The sequence below is a fragment of the Octopus sinensis genome, linkage group LG3 (assembly GCF_006345805.1).
Source record: "Octopus sinensis linkage group LG3, ASM634580v1, whole genome shotgun sequence".
Classification (NCBI taxonomy): Eukaryota; Metazoa; Mollusca; class Cephalopoda; order Octopoda; family Octopodidae; genus Octopus; species Octopus sinensis.
Genome location: NC_042999.1, coordinates 143081991 through 143105990, shown reverse-complemented (window position 1 = coordinate 143105990; position 24000 = coordinate 143081991). Strand labels below are relative to the sequence as shown.

General features: G+C 36.0%; 1 protein-coding gene across 2 annotated transcripts in view; it reads left to right on the top strand.

The window, feature by feature from the left end:
• The window catches only part of LOC115209650 (heparan sulfate glucosamine 3-O-sulfotransferase 1-like), a 45588-nt gene that overhangs the window by 8250 nt on the left and 13338 nt on the right, over positions 1 to 24000 (top strand). Inside the window, exon 2 of one of the 2 annotated variants that reach the window (XM_036501446.1) lies at positions 14309 to 15428. In XM_036501446.1, coding sequence (XP_036357339.1) covers positions 14368 to 15378 — 1011 coding nt within the window. In that variant the 5' untranslated portion in view covers positions 14309 to 14367 and the 3' untranslated portion in view covers positions 15379 to 15428. Of the gene's footprint in view, positions 1 to 14308; positions 15476 to 24000 lie in introns of both variants that reach the window. The other variant, XM_029778115.2, reaches the window with a different exon arrangement.

The following is a 24000-nucleotide window of genomic DNA, read 5'->3' as shown; positions in this document are numbered from 1 at the left end:
GGTAGACAGAAACTGAAAGAAGCCCGTCGTATATATGTATATATATATGTTTGTGTGTCTGTATTTGTCCCCCTAGCATTGCTTGACAACCGATGCTGGTGTGTTTATGTCCCCGTCACTTAGCGGTTCGGCAAAAAGAGACCGATAGAATAAGTACTGGGCTTACAAAGAATAAGTCCCGGGGTCGATTTGCTCGATTAAAGGCGGTGCTCCAGCATGGCCGCACTCAAATGACTGAAACAAGTAAAAGAGTAAAAGAGAGTAAAAGAGTATATCTCTGGATGTTCAAGAACTTTAAAACACACATCATACAAACGTAGTAACATTATTTAAACGATGGAAAAAGTTTTGATATTTTGGATAGAAGATAAAACAATATTATGACAGCATCCCCGCGCGCATGCGTGGTGTGTGTGTGTGTGTGTGTGTGTGTGTGTGTGTGTATGTGTGTGTGTGTGTGTGTGTGTTTGTGTGAGTGTGTGTTTATATGCAAACGCGCGCGCTAACGCTGCGATGAGCTGAAGGAGTACGCAACACCATATTGGTAGAGTGTAAAATATTTATTTCCCAAAGAACGCACAGAGCACGTCGGAATTCCAAAGATAACTGTTTTAGCGCCAACAGTCACGACAATCATTTAATTCTCAGAATTGAATTGAGATAGCTTCGGAAACATAATGATTCATGAATTGAACAAGATCAACAGCAACAATTAGCATTTATTATAAGCACAGCGCGCAGACAGAATCGTTAACCACACAGGACAAAATGCTTAGTGGCCTTTCTTCAGTGTGAGTTCAAATATCGCCGAAGTTGGTTGTGCTTTCATACTTTCAGGGTCAATAAAATAAGTACCAGTTGAGTACTGGTGTTGAGATAATTGACTGCCCCCACTCCCCCAAAAATTTCAGTTCGTGCGCCTTTCGTAGAATGGGTTATAACAACCCTAAAAGTACGAGAGCAAGCTGACTTGCGTAGAATTTGACTCAAAACGCAAAGGGGCGTAGCTAAATGCCGCAAATATCCCTAAATTCCATACTGCTGCACTGATAATATTATGGTTTTAACGTTACTGAAGAATGAAAGCATGTTAAACTCTCTCTATGTCTCAATAACTGTTCAAAATTCTATTGGCTCTATTCACGGACATTCGTGTACAAAAGTTACTTTGTTATGAGCGCGGCGAATACACTGCGTCCGAATAAATGCAGTTCTGAGCCAATGTATGTTAATGTATGTGTGTGTTCTTGCATAAATACAGGAACACATACAAGTAGATCAGGGATTTCCAAAGTTGTCGAAATCGACACCCGAGGGTCGATGAGGCTATTCAAGGGGTCGATAAATGCACATCTACTTATTATTATTATTATATATTTATTTTCTTGTACAAGCCTAGTGGGGTCGATGAGGGGTCAAGGATTCCAGAAGGAGTCGATGGTCTAAAATATTTGGGGACCCCGAAATAGATAGATAGATACATACATACACATACACAAATATAAATATATATGCGTATAAATATATAAATAAATACATATATACGTACGTACGTACGTATGTATGTATGTATGTATGTATGTATGTATGTATGTATGCATGTATGTATGTATGTATGTATGTATGTATGTATGTATGTATGTATGTATGTATGTATGTATGCATGTATATATGTGTGTATGTGTGGACAGATAGCTGGACGGACAGAGGGACATATTTGTACATGTATTTATGCATGGATTCTTGCATATATATATATATATATATGTGTGTGTGTGTTTGTGTGTGTGTTATTTATGTATGTATGTATGTATGTATGTATACATATATCTAATGTATATGCGTAAATATATATATATATACATATATATATATATATATAATATATATATATATATATAATATATATATATATATATACATCATATAATTAAGGGCTAACGAGGGTTATTCAAAGCCAAAGAGGGTTATTCTAAAGCTATATAATTATATATATATATATATATATATATATATAGATAATATACATAATTATATATATATATATATAATATATATATATATTATATATATATATATATATATCTATATATATATATATATATATATATATATATTCACTCTTATTATCTAACAGAATATGTACAATCCAATGTGAGATATTCATATTCCATCCAGATTTTGTAAATACTATCTTTGTTTTTGCGGACGCAAGGTGGACAACTCTCAGTCGCACTAAACTGACCAGATACAGAGAAATAAAACAATGTTTAGTTCACCTTTTCTAGAATCTCCTGGTCTCTTCACAATGGAGCTACTCAGACACCCAGGTAGTAACCGAATCTGAGCATTGTCTTGGACGATAAGGAGACGACTAAAATGAGCTGTTACGTGTAGATCGCTAACTACGTGGCTTCCAAAACCTCAGGTCTGCATGTTTCATCTTCCTATCGCTGCTGGACTTTCGAATAAAAATATATATATATAATATATATATATATAATATACTTTATTTTAAGCAGCAGAAAATTCAACAAAATCTGTTACTTGAGTTTCTCGTTGCCGTTCATCAGACAGTTTTTGCTAGAATGGAACATATATCTAAATTCAATCTATACTCTTACAAACGCTACACCTTTAAAAGAAATGGACTTGTTTGATTGGCCCTTTAGAAAAAACGGTCAATCTTCGAGCGATAAACAAAAAGGTCAAAAATATATGTATATATATATAAAAACTTATAAAAATTATAAAATCGAGGAAAAAACCGAGGAAAAAACCGAGGAAAAAATATTGCCGTTAATGAAGACAGTACAAATTAATGCATAGAAATTAAACCTGTTATAAATACTGCAATACATATTATATTAAAATCCACATTATTATATCAACATACACAAAAGGATGCGCGTAAACGCCATACATACATATACAGACGTAGAATATGAATCTAAATTATACACATAAAAGCATGTGTACATATATTCACGCAAACCGTCTCGCACGCAAGCTAAAATTCATCTATGTAGCAATTCTCATATACTGAGCAAGGAGGGGGAACGAAAGAAAGGGAAGAGAGAAAAAGAACGAAGAAGAAGGGGTGGGGGGAAAAAACTTGTAGCGATATTATTGGCATCTATAGAGGCCAGTATACATACACAAGTTTGAATTGATACATATACATACCGTCGTGTGTATGCGTGCTTAAGCGCAAGCATACTTTCACTTACACATACACAGATACGCATGCTTACAAATACATATGCTTTGCTTTACACAAACTTATATAAACATTCTAAATTTGACAACATTGCTTTTTTAAAAAAACATTGCTTTAAAAAATGGGTGCATAATAAAAAAATATATACGAAAGACATATAAAATAAAATATAACATCCTATTTTGGGTCATTTATAAATAATCAAGGTAATATAAATAATCAAGGTAATCTTATGCAATACAATAACATGAAAAAAAAGTTTGTAGGTTTTTCCTAATATATATGTAGAAACAATAAGACTTTGCTATAGGTCCGTCGTAGCGCTCAAGAGTCAAAATCAAAATCAAAATCAAAATACAAAATATATACTCTATCCATATGGTATATTTATATTCGACATTTTAAATTAGCCGCGTGCCTACATAAGTTCATTAACTCACTTCTTTGATTCAAAGAATTATTGTCTTTGAATAATATGTGCATTTTCTCTAATAAGCAAAGCTTGCACTTGAAATTATATTTGTAAGCTCCATGCCTGTATGGTGCCGCCCTGTCCAGAATGCTCCATGTCACGTTGAAAGGTGGGGCTTCCTTTTCTTTTAGTTCCCAGACATATTTGCTAGGCTGGTTTCTTCCTATTCTCTGGGTATTTAAAAGAATTCTTATGAGAATAAAATCTTGTTTTAAATGAATTTTCTGAAGCCCCTGTGTATGTCTTGTTCCGATGAGCCTTCCACTTGCACCTTAGCTCTATAAACTACTCCTTTCACTAGACATTTCCCTTCTAACGGACAGGAGCTTTCGTTTTTGAAATTACATTTCTTAATGGGCTCGGCACCATGTCTAATCTCAATTAGCTTCCTATTATGTTGGCTAATGTAAGAGGCGAAATTTCTGCAACAAGAATAGCTAACCTTCAGGGTTCTTCTATAAATATTCTGTAGAATTTATGACCCTGCTTAAAATGCTTAGAGACTAATCTCAAAAATTCCTTACCTATATAGTCTTTACGGCCAAATTGAAAGCCGGGTTGAACCACAAAACTTTCCTGGTCCTAGTTCTTCGTGCAGCATTATTATTAGCATTAAGCTGGTTGAACTGGATCTTCTCCGAGAATCCACTATTCTTTAATGCGCTATCGTAATAAGGTGCAGCATTATGGAATGCTGCCTCGTCCGAAGAAATTGAAGATATTCTTCTACCTACATTGCTGACTAAGTTGCTAAGGATAACTGGTGGATGGTTCGAATCTTTGCTAATATACGATAGCTTTTCATTGGGCTTACGGAAAGGTTTAAATCTATCCGATCTTACATTAAAATTTACGTCTAAAAAATCTACACTATTCAGGTTAGTATCTATCGTAATCCGTAAGCCCATCCTTTGAAAGAAAGCTATAGGTCCTTCCTAAGTCTATCTGATTCATGGCCGTTTAGATTATGCGTGGCTATAAGGCCGTCATCCTATATAGACCTGCATCTATAAATGGAATTCTATTTTTAGATTATGGAGAATAAAGGCTCCTATGAGCATACATAATTCAGCCCCGTCGTATGCCCCCATCGGTACATCGAAAAGAGAATCCTCAGTCTTCTAATCCAGGTGGAATCCTCGAAAAACAGAAGCGATTTCCTCGCATGCATAATAATTTCAATTTCCGAGCTATCGATGTTGACATACTGCTTGGCGAAGTCCAATGCCCTTAGGAGCAACGTCCTAGATATCGACGGGTAAAAGTCAATAATGTCGAATTGTGTGAAGCTACAATTATTCTTATAGCTAATACCTTTAAACCACTCTATAACTGACTTACTATTCTTCAAATTCTCAAGTCTACTTCACTATCTAACTTAACTAAAATACGGTCTAAAATATTTTTGCTAATAATTCCTATCTCAGTTTTAGCCGGATTTATCAATCTACATTTGGGGTTTCTACTAAAATTGTCTTACTCTACCACTGGTATTTGAGTACTCTTTTTTCCACCTTGTTTCACATTTATGTGTTTACTCCGGTCTAACCCGCTCCTTGTAAAAGTTTGAGCGACTCTGCACAAGTAGGAAGAACAAACAGCTGAAAAGAGGAACTTTACCGCTGGATTTTTCTCAGAAAAATATACCTATCCCTGCACGGAAACAATATATCAAAGGTCTTATAGAGAAAACGGAAGAGTTTATTAGAAGACTGAGATGGAAAGCCTTCTTCTTTGATAATAAACAGAAAATAGAAGGTAACAAATATGGATTTAAATCTCCCAGAACCCACCACCGATTCCGGAATTAGAAGCCTTCGAGAAGACCTTTTCGAGTTATTAGGAAAATTAAATTCCGCAAATTTACCAACCAATTGCAAAAAACATGAGAGAAAAAATTAAGGAGATTAACGACTCGATAAGATCTTCGTTAATTCTGACAAGACAAGGAACTTATATGCACTTGATAAGGACGTTTAAAACGCCTGATTTCGAATAGTGTCACGGACACATACAAAAAAGACAACACGAATATATACAAAGAGGTGAACTTAGAAGCAAGAGGAATAGCTAACGATCTTAAGATTAGCGATAGGATTGAATACCTTTCACAACGACCAGCTTTTATTACTCTGAAAGACCATAAAGACAATTTTAGTAGAAACCCCAAATGTAGATTGATAAATCCGGCTAAAACTGAGATAGGAATTATTAGCAAAATATTTAGACCGTTTTAGTTAAGTTAGATAGTGAAGTAGACTTGAGAATTTGGAAGAATAGTAAGTCAGTTATAGAGTGGTTTAAAGGTATTAGCTATAAGAATAATTGTAGCTTCACACAATTCGACATTATTGACTTTTACCCGTCGATATCTAGGACGTTGCTCCTAAGGGCATTGGACTTCGCCAAGTAGTATGTCAACATCGATAGCTCGGAATTGAAATTATTATGCATGCGAGGAAATCGCTTCTGTTTTTCGAGGATTCCACCTGGATTAAGAAGACTGAGGATTCTCTTTTGATGTACCGATGGGGGCATACGACGGCTGAATTATGTATGCTCATAGGAGCCTTTATTCTCCATAATCTAAAAATAGAATTCCCATTTATAGATGCAGGTCTATATAGGGATGACGGCCTTATAGCCACGCATAATCTAAACGGCCATGAATCAGATAGACTTAGGAAGGACCTTATAGCTTCTTTCAAAGGATGGGCTTACGGATTACGATAGATACTAACCTGAATAGTGTAGATTTTTAGACGTAAATTTAATGTAAGATCGGATAGATTTAAACCTTTCCGTAAGCCCAATGAAAAGCTATCGTATATTAGCAAAGATTCGAACCATCCACCAGTTATCCTTAGCAACTTAGTCAGCATGTAGGTAGAAGAATATCTTCAATTTCTTCGGACGAGGCAGCATTCATACCATAATGCTGCACCTTATTACGATAGCGCATTAAAGAATAGTGGATTCTCGGAGAAGATCCAGTTCAACCAGCTAATGCTAATAATAATGCTGCACGAAGAACTAGGACCAGGAAAGTTTTGTGGTTCAACCCGGCTTTCAATTTGGCCGTAAAGACTAATATAGGCAAGGATTTTTGAGATTAGTCTCTAAGCATTTTAAGCAGGGTCATAAATTCTACAGAATATTTAATAGAAGAACCCTGAAGGTTAGCTATTCTGTTGCAGAAATTTCGCCTCTTACATTAGCCAACATAATAGGAAGCTAATTGAGATTAGACATGGTGCCGAGCCCATTAAGAAATGTAATTTCAAAAACGAAAGCTCCTGTCCGTTAGAAGGGAAATGTCTAGTGAAAGGAGTAGTTTATAGAGCTAAGGTGCAAGTGGAAGGTCATCGGAATACAAGACATACACAGGGGCTTCAGAAAATTCATTTAAAACAAGATTTTATTCTCATAAGAATTCTTTTAAATACCCAGAGAATAGGAAGAAAACAGCCTAGCAAAATATGTCTGGGAACTAAAAGAAAAGGAAGCCCCACCTTTCACGTGACATGGAGCATTCTGGACAGGGCGGCACCATACAGGCATGGAGCTTACAAATATAATTTCAAGTGCAAGCTTTGCTTATAGAGAAAATGCACATATTATTCAAAGACAATAATTCTTTGAATCAAAGAAGTGAGTTAATGAACTTATGTAGGCACGCGGCTAAATTAAAATGTCGAATATAAATATACCATATGGATAGAGTAATATTTTGAATTTTGATTTTTTGATTTTGATTTTGACTCTTGAGCGCTACGACGGACCTATAGCAAAGTCTTATTGTTTCTACATATATATTAGGAAAAACCTACAAACTTTGTTTTCATGTTATTGTATTGCATAAGATTACCTTGATTATTTATATTACCTTGATTATTTATAAATGACCCAAAATAGGATGTTATATTTTATTTTATATGTCTTCGTATATATTTTATTAATGCACCCATTTTGTAAAAGCAATGTTTTTTTAAAAAAAGCAATGTTGTCAAATTTAGAATGTTTATATAAGTTTGTGTATAGCAAAGCATATGTATTTGTAAGCATGCGTATCTGTGTATGTGTAAGTGAAAGTATGCTTGCGCTTAAGCACGCATACACACGACGGTATGTATATGTATCAATTCAAACTTGTGTATGTATACTGGCCTCTATAGATGCCAATAATATCGCTACAAAGTTTTTCCCCCCACCCATCCTTCGTTCCTTTTTCTCTCTTTCCCTTTCTTTCGTTCCCCTCCTTGCTCAGTATATGAGAATTGCTACATAGAGATGATTTTAGCTTGCGTGCGAGACGGTTTGCGTGAATATATGTACACATGCTTTATGTGTATAATTTAGATTCATATTCATACGTCTGTATATGTATGTATGGCGTTTACGCGCATCGTTTGTGTATGTTGATATATATATGTGGATTTTAATATAAAATGTATTGCAGTATTTATAACAGGTTTTAATTTCTATGCATTAATTTGTACTGTCTTCATTAACGGCAATAGGTTTTTTCATCGGTTTTTTCCTCGGTTTTTTCCTCGGATTTTATAATTTTTATAAGTTTATATATATATATACATATATTTTTGACCTTTTTGTTTATCGCTCGAAGATTGACCGTTTTTCTAAAGGGCCATCAAACAAGTCCATTTCTTTTTAAAGGTGTTAGCGTTTGTAAGAGTATAGATTGAATTTAGATATATGTTCCATTCTAGCAAAAACTGTCTGATGAACGGCAACGAGAAACTCAGAGTGAAACAGATTTTGTTGAATTTCTGCTGCTTAAAATAAAGCAGATTACTCTACCACTGGTATTTGAGTACTTTTTTCCACCTTGTTTCACATTTATGTGTTTACTCCGGTCTATATATATTATCTATATATATAATATATATATATATATATATTATATATATATATATATATATATATATATATATATAACATGCATATACATACATACATGCATACATACATATGTTGTATGTGTATATACATACATGTGTATGTATGTACGAATCTATATGTATGTGTAGATATCTGTATCTATATATGTATATATTCATGTATGCATTGCATATATATGTAGCTATATATATTTGTTTACTACCCACAAGGGGTAAACATAGAGGGGACAAACGAGGACAGACAAGGAATTAAGTCGATTACATCGACCCCAGTGCGGAACTGGTACTTAATTATCGACCCCGAAAGGATGAAAGGCAAAGTCGACCTCGGCGGAATTTGAACTCAGAGCGCGAACGGCAGACGAAATACGTCTACGCATTTCGCCCGGTGTGCTAACGGTGTCTGCCAGCTCGCCGCCTTTATATGTAGCTATATATGTATGTTCAGGATGTGCCTCAGCCATCTCTGCTGAGAGCGTTCAACGGCCACACATGCACAGTACACACCGACTTTTGTTCACCATATGGTGCCATGGGGGACCAGACACAAAACTCAAGAGCCCTGAAGGAATTGGTTGCCGTCTGAAGTCTTAAAGATATTTCATTATCCATGGAGCAAGGACGGCTGAGAGTGCTACCAAGGTAGACAAACTTGTCTGCCACTTTCAATATTTTTCCTTCGATTACTATGTGGAAAGTAGTTTTCTGTTCAGCGAGACTGATCTGAGTAAGTGCCTAGAATAGCAAATCATCCATCGTTCAAGTGCAGACGCAGAGTCATCAAACGGTCATTTATAGCAGAAAAGAAGCTTTACCAGCTTCTTGGGGAAAGCAGATCGAACTTCAAAATCAAAGCCAACCTCCCTGTACCCCTTCTTCGGTTTCTCTTTCTTACAACCTTCTTAAGCTGACCATCACCTTCCAAACGAATCTCTGAAAGAGCGGCTATATCTGTTATATCGGTTCAGTTCACGAACAACATGCACAGTACGTCTTCAAGCCTAGATTCACTCTTATTATCTAACAGAACATGTACAATCCAATGTGAGATATTCATATTCCATCCAGATTTTGTAAATACTATCTTTGTTTTTGCGGACGCAAGGTGGACAACTCTCAGTCGCACTAAACTGACCAGATACAGAGAAATAAAAACAATGTTTAGTTCACCTTTTCTAGAATCTCCTTGGTCTCTTCACAAATGGAGCTACTCAGACACCCAGGTAGTAACCGAATCTGAGCATTGTCTTGGACGATAAGGAGACGACTAGAATGAGCTGCTTACGTGTAGATCGCTAACTACGTGCTTCCAAAACCGCAGGTCTGCATGTTTCATCTTCCTATCACCGCTGGACTTTCGAATAAAAAAATGTAAAGTTCGACAAGTGTAAAATTAAAAATTAAAGCAGAAATGCCCAAGCAAAATGTCAGTAATTCCTATACAAGATTTTACTATCAATAAGGTTTTCACAACAACTTATAACCCTTCTCCACCCTATTGACATGATCCAGAGAAGAGCCGAGGCAAGATATCAAGTGCCAATACGGGTGTAAGGTTAGGAGTGTAAGAGCGCCATGATCTCAAGCGCAGACGAAAGATTTCCAAAATCTCCAATGTCATTCCGTGCATATCCGGTTTTATATCAAAGTCACTTTCTGGAGACATGCTTTAACAAAATTTGAGTGCCTCACTCCCAATGGTTTTCCGGCACGCGAAATTTTTTCCCACGAGAGTTCCGGGCCCCAATACAAATACTCATTTGCATACAGCCAATCAGAGCTCACCTTCACCTTGTCTAGTTAACAAATGTTGGCATTCAAAATGGCAACTTCCGATTACCAGCGCACAATTTACAGATGCTTACATTTTTTTATATTTTCCGTGAATTTTTCACTAGTTATAATAAATAGATCTATAATTTACTAATAATAATATAATAGTACTCAGTGAAATTTTTTAGTACTCACACATTTTCGTGACTTTTTTTTCTTTTTTTGGATCTTATTTTTTTGCGTGGGAGGGATCTTTTTTGGTGGAGGGATCATCTTTGTTTGGTGTCCAGCGTCAATTTTCTGTTCGAATTTTATAGGCTAATTAATGAAGTGAAAATAATTGTCGCTATAAATCATGAGTTATTTGTAATTGAAGTTTGAACATTTTGGTAACTTTAGTCAATCGTAAGCCACAGACACATTCATATTTTTCTCTTTTAAATTAACATAAAAATTTATTTACACGAAAGAAAATTACTGAAGAACTTTCGTGCTAAAAATAACAGCTAAATAAGATTTATTTACATGAAATAAAATTACCGGAGACAGCACGTATTGTTTACAAATATTGTCGACACGTGCTAGACGGAGAAGTTGCTGACTAGAATGGAAGAAGGGATAAAGTAGCTCTGCTCTGATTGGCCGTATGCAAATGATTTCATTACTGAAATCCGGAACTCTCGTGGGAAAAAAAATTTCGCTTCCGGAATATCTGAGTGCCCATGATAGTGCTAGATAGTCATTGAACCCATAATTGGTTCATCCGTCCTTTTGACTTGTCTTGTTTTTTGCCCTGTTAGATTTCTAGCAACCATCTTCGCCAGGTTAACCTGGTGGGTGTACCGGTTTAGTCGCTGAAGGCCCGACCATGCAACAGGTTGTACTGGATTCCATGTTACCTGTAGGAATCATACATACATACATACATACATACATACATACATACATACATACATACATACATACATACATACATACATACATACATACGCATGTATGTCTATGTGAGAAAGTAAATACATTTATATTGAGTCAGTAACAATATATCTGTCTTTCAATTATTGCTAACCAACAAGAGAAATATAATTGACAATACGAGGTAAAGTTATACATTTATGAGTCAGTTGTGTATTTTATACTTTGTATGTATTCAAAGAGTTATAGCTGTCACTTTAGTGTACATTCATGCATAGAAAACATAACTTATGAAAGTACTCAGTGATTTTATCCAAAAATGTACACGTCTTTGTATTAACTTTTGTGTTATAAAACTTTTCCAACATGTACTAGTAAGATTGTAAAACGCAAGAGTGGACCACGTTAGTAAAACATTAATACATTCCATTTAAGTGAAACATTTAAAGGTTTATCATAAGTATGTGAAGTCTGTGAAAGTGTGCTCACAACTAGTGTTCACTTGTATATATTTATTATAGGTATACTAAACTTATTACCCAGCCTTGCTCGGTAAAGTATTCACGGAATTGTTTGCCAGTTTGTAGAATGGGAATTCCTGATACTTATACTTGTATATATATTTAAACTATCCATACAATAGTAATCAGTTTACATGAGTAGAAGCCATTTTTAAATAATTTTTATCCTGAAAATCACCTGTTACTTTTGTTTTAAATTGAGAGAGAGAAAGTGAAAAATGTATGAACGCGTATACGAAATGGATGCATGAGGTGGGATGCGAGAGAGAGGGGTGTGCCACTTATACATACATGAGAACACACGTGTTCACTCACTTACAATCTCTCTCTCTCTAACACACACACACACATGCACACGTACATACAAAAAAGATGAACGCATATGTATTGATGTATGTACGTATACATGACAACATACCCCTTCACTCGCTCTCTCACACACACACACCACACTCTCTCTTTCTCTCTCTCTCTCTCTCTCACGTCCATTTCATATACACGTACATATATCTTTCACTTTCTCCTCTTTTTCACTTTGAAACAAAAGTAAATAAATGAAAAAATTTTACGGAAATTAGCGAAATCACATTCAGTTAAAAATATTTCTAAATGATTAAAATATTGTTTACGTCAAAAAGTCAACGGCTTTTTCTTTTTTCCTTAGAGAGCGCGTAGACAATGTGTGTATATATGTCACAGATAGCGAATGTGTGTCTGTATTGATTGACACACCATGACATTCATTATATGTGTATGTATTCTGTATGCGTGTATGTGTGTTGACATCATGGAAGCCATGTATTTTTTTCATCAAGAAATAACAAAAATTGTGTTTAATCGTTTAAATAGAGGTTCAAATGTTACAAAAATTTGTACTGCACTGCCGAAGATAAGTATGAAAATTAATATGTAAAAAATCATTAAGATAAAATACACTATTTCTGAGATATTTCAGTTACACACAAACATCCCTAGAGTGTTAGTATTATCAAGATGAAGAATATAAAGATGTAGTGTCACAAGGGTCTTTAAAAAGTAAAGTGAAGAAACATTTCAAAAATCTCTTTTACTCTTTTACTCTTTTACTTGTTTCAGTCATTTGACTGCGGCCATGCTGGAGCACCGCCTTTAGTCGAGAGCAAATCGACCCCGGGACTTATTCTTTGTAAGCCCAGTACTTATTCTATCGGTCTCATTTGCCGAACCGCTAAGTGACGGGGACGTAAACACACCAGCATCGGTTGTCAAGCAATGCTAGGGGGACAAACACAGACACACAAACATATACACACACATACATATATATATACATATATACCACAGGCTTCTTTCAGTTTCCGTCTACCAAATCCACTCACAAGGCATTGTTCGGCCCGGGGCTATAGCAGAAGACACTTGCCCAAGATGCCACGCAGTGGGACTGAACCCGGAACCATGTGGTTGATAAGCAAGCTACTTACCACACAGCCAAGAAACCCTAGAAAGTTACAGCCATGTGCATGAGAAAACGTGTAAGGAAGTAAATTTTGATAGCTTCGAAAATACTACTTTCAGGCAGAGAGAGCGACAGGCTCACCGGTGGAACACCAAGTGGGATATCATTAGTCTGGACGACTGCTTTATATTATCTTGTTTTATTTACTTTAATGGAAGCAATTCAAACGTTCTATTCGTGAAGGTCTGAAAATATTTACAAAGTTACTTCAAATCGACTCCCGGTAACTGGAAACTGTGAAACCCATCGATGAATTGTACCTATTCTTGTATGGTAAACTTAACCTGTCACTAGGCTCATCACCACCATCTGGTCTTTGGAGATCTTTAGTGGAGTCCACTCTGTTGCACACATTCGTGCCAGGACAGTAGTTTGAGGAAAATTTGCCCCTTTACTCCTCCAGATTCCAGAAGCCTGTAAAAGTTTATGGACGCCGACCTTCTTTTTGACGAAGCCAGAAAAACTTGTACCTGGAGTCATCTGATATGTAATTCTGGGATGAATGCATGATCAGTAGGAATGTATGTGAGTATTTCATATATATGTGTAAATGTATTAAACAAAATTATTCGAAGGGTGCAATAACAGTATCTTACTGTATTATAGTTAAACCAGCACCAGATTTCGACATGGTGAGACCCTATGCTATATAAAGCTTGAAGACCCCTTGTTAAAAACTTACGCCAGAAAGTCACTAAAAACATATCTTCCTTTTAATTAGTTTGCGACCCCTGCGAATTGTGAGGCCCTGAACTATATGTAACTTGTTTAGCTGATGCTTAAATCCGGTACTCTAATACCGCAATGAAGGTGTCAGTGGATTGCTTTCAATCCGGTACCTATAAAAGTGTGTTACTCTATAACATCTAAATGTGAACTCGAAGTATATAAATATATTACATGAAAGAATAGCATGGTTTATTAATCTTTTGTTTATAAGAAATTGTTTATCTATTATTGAGATTATTTCTTTTTCTTTTTCTTTTACAGTAAGTTTACCGAGCCTCCTTGACAGTTTTTATTGCTTCTTTTTTGACTCGCTGGTCATCATGTTGCCAGCTAAATGTTTACGACTGGTACCGCTACAACGACGAAATCTCATCCCAACGTTATTGTTCTGTGCAATAAGTGGAAGTGTTCTGTATTTGAACTCTTACTTAACTTTCTCTACTTTGTTCGGTGGCGACAAAATCTACAGAAGTGGTCGCTGGTGGGTGGACAAGCTTCCGTCGTCTTTATTATCGTTCAAAAATCACTCTTCCTTGATTCATACTGAACAACCACGCGTACGTCACTTCCCGCACTGTCTTGTGATTGGTGCTTCGAAGGCGGGCACCAGAGCAGTGCTAGAGTTCATTAATATGCATCCACATGTGGTAAGACCAATAAATGAAGTTCATTTCTTTGATAAAAGTCACAATTACAAAAAAGGATACAGATGGTATTTGCACCAAATGCCAGAATCGCTTCCCCACCAAATTACAGTCGAAAAGACAGCCATGTACTACGCAGTGTCGGATGTACCTTTCAGGGTGCATCAGATGAACAGCTCTATAAGACTTATACTTGTCGTTAGGGAACCATTTAGTCGAGCTTTATCAGATTACCTCCACATGCGGGTTTCCTATAACAATCGTGGTTTGAAATACGAGAGCTTTGAAAATATGGCTGTTGATGAAAAGACAGGCAATTTAGACCTGGACTTTTATGCTATCCAGCGTTCCCAATATCATCATCATTTATGGCGCTGGATGGAGTATTTTCCACTATCACAAATACACATTACAGATGGCGACATACTAAGAACAGAACCTTGGACTGAAATGCAAAAAATTCAGACCTTCCTTGGACTCCAGGAGTTTTACAATAGCAGCCTTTTCTTCTTTGATAAATCCAGGAAGTTTTATTGTATTAAAAAGGAAACAATTGCATGCTTACAAAAATCCAAAGGAAGAAAGCATCCTACAGTTGATAAGACTGTAGCAGAAAAGCTTCGTGCTTATTTCAGAAAGGAAAATGAAAAGTTTTTCAATTTAACTGGACGAAGATTTCCATGGTAAACTGTGCAAATGCTTTGTAAAACAGAGCAGATGCGATAAAACTTAGTAAGGTATCTATCTACCTTATATAATATATGAAATTTGCTTACGTTTAAAGGTACGTATACACACATATACACATGTGTGTATGTGAATGTATGAGTGTATATAAAACATATATAATATATATATATACATTTATAGAGAGAGAGAGAGAGAGATACATACACACACACATATATATATATATAATATATATATATATATTATATATATATATATATATTATATATATATATATATATATATATATATATATATATATATATATATATATATATAAACTTACTTGGAGAAAAAGAAAAGAAACGAAACGACGCGATGGCGCTCAGTCATACATAATGTAATAATAAAATATATGCAATACATACTATAATATATATATATATATATAATATATATATATATATATATATATATATATATATATATTATATATATACTACTATAAATGATTCATACTACATGCATTATATACGTTACTAATAGTTTCACGTACATAAGTACGTTCATCAGGAGCTGATTGAACCTGCTTATCAATCAGGTTTTATCAGTCAGCGCCTGATGAACGTACCTATGTACGTGAAACTATTAGTAACGTATATAATGCATGTAGTATGAAGCATTTATAATTATATTAGACTCTCATTAGATGGAGTACTCTTCTTACTGATTTTTACACAAATTTAATTCCGTGTGTGTGTGTGTGTGTGTGTGTGTGTGTGTGTGTGTGTGTGTCCGTGACTGTGGGTGTGTGTGTGTGTCTGTGGAAGAGAAAGAGAGAGTGTGTGTGTATGTGTATAATTCAAATGTGAGTATATAATTCAAATTTACTGACAACAAAAACCGAAGACAGGTTAAGGAACAACAAGCAGATGTGTTAGTTTGGCGCTGGGGAAGAATGGAAAAGTCTTTGATGTTTCGAGCCTACATTGTGCTCGTCAAAAATGAGGGGATTATTTGTACCTCCTTTCAGTTATTCTTAGTAGCTTGATTTCAGTTTTGCCCATTTCTGTCTTGTTTCATGCATCTTCTTTCAATAAGTATTAAGTATTATTGCTTTTACTTCCATTCAATCTCCTTCATAATTCTCACTCACTCACATACTTCGTTATTTCTTCCTCTCCTGGCAATCTTTTCCCCTTTTCTTCTCTCAACCAGAATTTTCATCCCTTTTCTTCAAAAGTACTTCACACTCCGTACGTTAATGGATCAAGGAGATGCAAGCTTCATATAGCTAAAGAACTCCTATCCTTTTTAAATCTAATAATTCCACTGAACAACTTCAAGATCGGAAATTTTCAAAATCTGCATGCATCTTGACAAGTTTCTACTATTGAACTGGAAAACACCAGCTTCTCCAGATTAGGGATACATTCTTACAAACTTTAATCTTTTCTTGTCGAATTAACCCCACCAACCATTGTAAATTCCTATTCTGACACAACTCTTTTCTCCCTTCCCCACAAGCTTTTCTCTTTCTTGTTTCTTCTTGTTTCTCGTTCTTCCTCGCTTTTTCTCATAGAGCAGTCATGTTAACTTTGAACCTGAAAGATTGCACGATAGTACACGGCACACTCTACAAGCTCGTCCCATCACTGTACTATTGGAGCATGAAACTTATAGTAGCTCACGTTTAAATTCAAGTGTATATCAAATAATGTGTATGTGTGTGTGTGCATGTATACATGCATGTATGTATGTATGTATGTATGTATGTATGTATGCACGTATGTACGTATGTATGTATGTATGTATGTATGTATGTATGTATGTATGTATGTATATTCTCCTTCCATTCAGCCACTTCCTGCCAGTCCATTCGACATGTGAAATCGTTAAGCCAGGCACGTTGTTTTCTCTCTCCGTTTTTGTTTTGTTTTTTGGGGTTTTTTCTCAATCCTTTCTGTAGAAGAGCGTTGGCTCGAGGCGTCAGACTTTTCCATTTTTCCTGAGCGTCTAACTAATAGACCTTGTTTGTAATTCCCTCACCAGTTTCTGTCATTTGGTCTTTTAATACATTTGAACCACACACACACACACACACACACACACACACACACACACACACATATGTACGTATGAATACACACACATACATAAATATACATATATATATATATATATAATGTTTACGTTTATCGTAATTTAAATTTAATATGTGTGTGTGTATGGGTACAGGACGTCACCAACTGTGTAAACAACATTAAGTACGAAAACAAACGAGTTAAATACGCAAACAACGAGAGAAAAAAATGGAAAATAAGTAACACAAGGGACGACCCTTCATTAGTTGCCGACTGTCTTTCTACTCCACATCTCGAGTATTCAACGACATTCGTTGAAGGGTCGTTCTTTGTATTACTTGTCCTGTTTTCCATTTTTTTCTCTCGTTGTTTGCGTATTTAACTCGTTTATTTTCGTACTTCATGTCGTTTACACAATCGGTGATGTCCTGAAATCATATATATATATATATATATATATATATATATATATACTTTATTTAAAGCAGCAGAAAATTCAACAAACCTGTTACTCTGAGTTTCCCGCAACGGGAAACTCAGAGTAACAGGTTTTGTTGAATTTTTTGCTGCTTTAAATAAAGCATATTACTCTACCACTGGTATTTGAGTACTCTTTTTTCCACCTGTTTTCACATTTATGTGTTTACTCCGTAATATATATATATATATATATATATATATATATATATATATATATATATATATTATATATATATATATATATATCTATACGCTTGTCTGTGATGTCCTGCTTTTGTTATTATTATTATCATTATTGTTTTTACGTATTTTTGTATTTTTATTTCGTGTAACATCGTCCTGTTTCCGTCCGTGTTTTGTATACATTCGAGGCTTTCTTCCAAGGAATCTAATGCGCTTGGCTTAGATTTTCCTTTGGGGGGGCCAGATCGGAGCAATCTCAAGATTAATCAGCCGAAATTGCGAGATGATCCGGTTCTTGACTGAAGATTGAAGGCTTCGAATGTCCCGTCCGTGTTTTTTGTATCGTCTTCTAAATGTTGCGTTCCTGTCCCAGTTTGTATTTTTTACATATACACCCACACCACACACACACATATATATATATATATATACGGATATATTATTATATTATTGTTAATTGAACGCCACGCATCCATTCCCAAGTATTATATATATATAATATATATATAAAAAAAAGATATCAAGAAGTGGTGCAGTAAAACGTTTCAAGCGGCTCCATTTAATTGAATAATGCTATCATTACATCAATTTAAATGCACTGCTATCATCAGCTGCAGCAGAATAGAATTTTAATTAGTTTGACACACTTCTTGTTATCCTGTGCTTATTTTTATTTTATTCATTTTACTTCGTTTGTGCGGATAATACCGGACTGACTTGGTGCTTGCTTCAACTTAAGTACTTGATTCAACTGAAAATATATATATATATATATATATATATATATATATATATATATATATATATATTCATAAATGAGGGTGAAAAATTAGATATTAATTTAATAATACCGTCAGTTTAACACCAGTGGCCTAGCAAAAGAAACCAGGGAGTATATATATATATATATCTATAATATATATATATATATATATATATTATATATATATATATATGTTGTGTGTGTGTGTGTGTGTGTGTTGTGTGTGTGTGTGTGTGTGTGTGTTGTGTGTGTGTGTGTGTGTGTGTGCGTGTGTGTGTGCGTGTGCGTTGTGTGTGTGTGTGGGTATACAAGAGTTAAGGAATGGAGTAGATAAGATCCGGGTTACATATGTTTCACCGCGAAAGGAACCTCGGAAGTGGTAAATATCAAAGCGAGGTGTATATCGCAGACTACTCTTCGGGGCAAGGATATCTTGATAAAATAAAAGTTTACATTGTCGAAAGGAGATACATGTTAACACATGGAAAATTCAATCAGAATGTACACTACGTATGTGTGTGTGTGTGTGTGTCTGTGTCTGTATGTGTGTGTGTGTGTGTGTGTGTGTGTGTGTGTGTGTGTCTGTGTGTCTGTGTGTCTGGTGTGTGTGTGTGTGTCTGTGTATGTGTCTATGTGTGTGCGTGTGTGTGTGTATACTATTTTATTGAAGCTGAAAGAAGCTGAAAGAAACTTATAGATAGTTTTCCCAGCACAATTTTCAGGCTCTATGCATGTTTATGCACACATCTGTCCCCTCTTGACATATTGTATTTTGTTTATAACCTTGTACTGTGTCTCTGTGTTCGAGCCTTGTTCCTCTTTATATCTATCTAATTTACCTTATTTAAAAGTCTTATTAACTTTTGCTTTGTCCTTTTGTCTATCTGGTTCATTTCTTTATTACTCTAATTGCTATCACCTTTTCCCTTTTCACTTAGCTCTTGGTCATAAAATGTTTGCTTGATGCTTATAAATATTTTGTTCATCCTAATGTGTAACCATTATGTGATCCGTTATCCCCTCCCTCTCTCTTCTGCTATCATTACTATTTTTCTCTTTCTCTCTCATAAAGGTCTTCTGTTTTTTTTTTATCTACTTTTTATTATTCTTTCTATCGTACTCATTCGCCCTTATTTAGATTTTAATTTTATTCTTCCAAAGCGGAAGAAATGTCCTTCCCGAGCCTTGGGCTCATAAAGCCGGTCTATCGGATTCTGTGGCGCATATATTTCCCCACAGGACAGGACGCCAATCCATCGAAGGATTACTTATTTTCACCAACTGAGTGAACTGGAGTAAATTGATATGAAGTACTTTGCAGGAATCGAAATCACAATCTTACGATCATGAGTACAACACCCCTAACCATAATCCACGCGCTTCCACCTCACCTGAGTATAAGCTCATATATATATATTATATATATTTATTTATTTATATTTTTATATATATATATATATTATATAGATATATATATATATATATATATATATATATATAATAAGAAAATGGAGGAATACACCTAAATCAATAATCAACTACCAGATAATACCCATTCACATAATTTATTAACCAACTACATATGAGCATCAATATATGTATATATATAATATCATATTAAGGGCATTACTACACGTAAATGCCTCACTCTGTAGGGGACTACGTGTAGTAATGCCCTTAATATAATAAATGTATTTAAAAGGGAATAAATTAATTATATATTTTGTATAAATTTTTCCTTTAACTGGTTTTTCACGCTGACTACTTGATGAATTCTTATAGAGATTTTATCCGTACGTGTGTGTGTGTGTGTGTGTACTAGTCCGCGATGGTAAGACAACAAAAAACATGCTCCATCTGGTGAGAGATAAATATTATTTAATAGACACAATATATATTTTCTATGGGCTACTATTAGTTTCAAGTGAAGAAAACTGAAGAGCCACTGCAATAAGTGTGTGCATCTGAGAGGTGAATATGTTGAATAAAATTACATTTAACTGATCCGCTTGAATTTTCTTTTACCCAAAGCCAGGAACGTTTTAGCACCCACCTCGTATATATTAGATTTCAAACTTTCCTAGCTATCTCACAAAACCTTTCTAGTTCTGCGAGTCTGTCTAGGGTTGTCTCCACTGGTGACGTAGGAGATCTTTTCAGAGAATCAGCTATTACCTTGTACGTCATTGTAGTACGGGGAAGCATTGTTAAAGCTGCCTCGTTCGACATCCGGGAACGAATTCGCTTACCTTTTTTTTGAGAATTCAGGGAGGTTTAAAGATGTGGAAAGACTTCCTCCCGTCCCCTCCACCCACCCACAGACCATTTTCTCGCAAAATATTTTTTTTTGTTTTTTTTTGAAAAAAAAAAAACCCCCACGTTTTCGGATACGGAGATTCCGGAAAATTGCCAAAAATCGGAATTTTGAAATGTCTACAGTTTGTCATGAATTTTGCTCTACACCATCATCCAAATGTAAACCTGCTACTTAACAAGGAAATTCTGTATGTAGGTGGTACAAAACACACACGCCTATAAGTATACATAATTCTGCTCTGCCATATGCGCCCGTTGGAGCATTGAACTTTAACAATAAATATAGTTGCTGGTTTACTTGATTCAGGTTGAATCAATGAAAAACAGTAGGGATTTCCTGGCTCGCAGGATGATGTCAATGTCTGATTTACTTATGAGCACATATTCTTTTGCAAAATCATGTGTGTAACGAACTTCGTGAGTGTGTGAATATCTTCTCTTGTACTTTCGGGGTACAAGAGGCAATCACTAGCCGTTGCTTTAATAATCCAGAATTCTACCCGTCAGAAACAACAAGACGCAGACGTAAAAGATATATATACTACTTTATTCTCTTTCTTGGTAACAGTAACAATAAGTGGTTATCTGATGTCCTTGGTTCTGGGCGCGCAAGGCTGAAAGTTAATCGATTGTAATATTTACAATGTTTAGCAGCTAAAACAGAACGGGTTAAAGATGGCATCCGGAACAGGGAAAATGAATGTGGTCGGCAACAATTTGGTGAAAACCTTCGGCTGACTGCTATCAGAGCTGGACAGCTAGAAAATATACGTCCGTCGCCTTCGTCGCTGCCGTCCCAAGTCCCCGCTGACTGCTGCTAGTGGTCAAACGTTCTACGACCCCCTTGCCTCGCTAACTGCTACGTAGGCAATAGGGTTCTTCTTCCGGTGCTTCGCGCATGCGCGAGAGGGCCCTTCCTCTCTCTTGGTGAAGGCACCAACACCACACGCGCGAAATAGAAAATGGACGGTGCGCGCGCGCGCACCGTTATAGGATCACTACAAGGCTCCCCTCCAGTGCGTAGCACGACACAAAATCCTTTGTAGTGACTTTAAAACTCAAGGCGGACACCAGACAACCAAATAGCACAGAATATAATAAAATGGCAAAATTTATAACATACACAAGAAATTTACTAAAGGAAAAAGAGAAAAAATACTCAATGAGCAAAAATCAAGAGTGCATGCATGAAAGTGTATACGTCACAAAGTATAAACCCTTCCGCTGTAGGGAGCGGAGGGAAAGCAAAACTCACAGTCAATGAACCTAGGCGAAATTAAAATCCAACTTCTCTAAAGGTGGTTGATCCTGCGAAATAGCAGTTAAATCAATTGCTGCAGGAGAGGAAATGGAATTGACTGAAGCTCGCTAGTAACACAAAAGGCAAAAGTGCAAACATGCTGGTGTGATGCGCGACACAGATAATTTTCTGTTAATTACGTGACCAACAGTGGTCTAACAGGGAAAAATAATTACGCCTAAACATGGCGCAGCGCATGTGAACATCCGACGTCCTATGAGTCGGGAAAAACTAAGCTACTGCAAACGTGTTGCAAAAAACAGGCAATACACGTGCGAAGCAAGGCGCATGAAATGCAATAGTGCTTGCCAGACCGAAAAACAGCAATGAATATGCCAGTGGTTGAGCGATTATATGCCTCGTTCGTACAGGAACAAAGGTATGACATGCTGGCGCGTTATAATGAACAAACAACCCTCTCTATGTATACGTGACCCCTTAGGGTCTATAGAAATGAGGTGTGTCCACAAAAGGCAAATTTAGCATGGAAAAAACAAGCGAGAAAAGCATGTGTGACGTATGTATGTGAGAGAGATAGCATTTATGTGTGTGTACGTGTGTGCGACAAAAATACATACAAGGTGAATGCGAGCAAAATATAAAAAATACAGCGCATAGAAAAAATGTCTCTCAAGGCTATCCCAGACAATGGAGGTAGTTTACCAGTCTGTAATAGCCTGATGCACAATAGCAGTTCGTTCTGTAACAGAAATGTTGAAATCACAAAATGCAGATGCCGGTTGAACACAATGTGTAGCGGTTGTAGCTTCAATGCTGTGACAGGTTAACTGGAACAGAAGAATCTCGTAGATAGACGGTGCTGTTTATCCTTGGTGTGCATACGCACATACAGCGTGCACGCTAAAGTTCCGCGAGTTGCTATGTACATCTTGTGGAGGTCGACGGTGTTGAAAGGCGACGGTGGTGGAGGAAGGCGACTGTAGTGGACTTGAGACAACATCGTTCTTAGTGATGATGGCGACGAAGATAACGACGACGTGAAGTAGAAAGACGACGATGGCGATGATGAAGGTGGAGAAAAGGCATCGTTGATATGATGGCGTTCGTCATCATGGCTGTAGAATAAGAAAAGGCTCCTTCTGCAACTGTTTGTGGTGGCCGGAAACAAATCGTCGAAAGATGAATGCGTAGAGTTAATCGTGTTCCGACTTCGCAGAAAAACTGGATTTTTTTTTGTTGATAAGTGATCTCTGGTTTTAGACCAGAATCACGTCGGGGTCACCACTGTAACGAACTTCGTGAGTGTGTGAATATCTTCTCTTGTACTTTCGGGGTACAAGAGGCAATCACTAGCCGTTGCTTTAATAATCCAGAATTCTACCCGTCAGAAACAACAAGACGCAGACGTAAAAGATATATATACTACTTTATTCTCTTTCTTGGTAACAGTAACAATAAGTGGTTATCTGATGTCCTTGGTTCTGGGCGCGCAAGGCTGAAAGTTAATCGATTGTAATATTTACAATGTTTAGCAGCTAAAACAGAACGGGTTA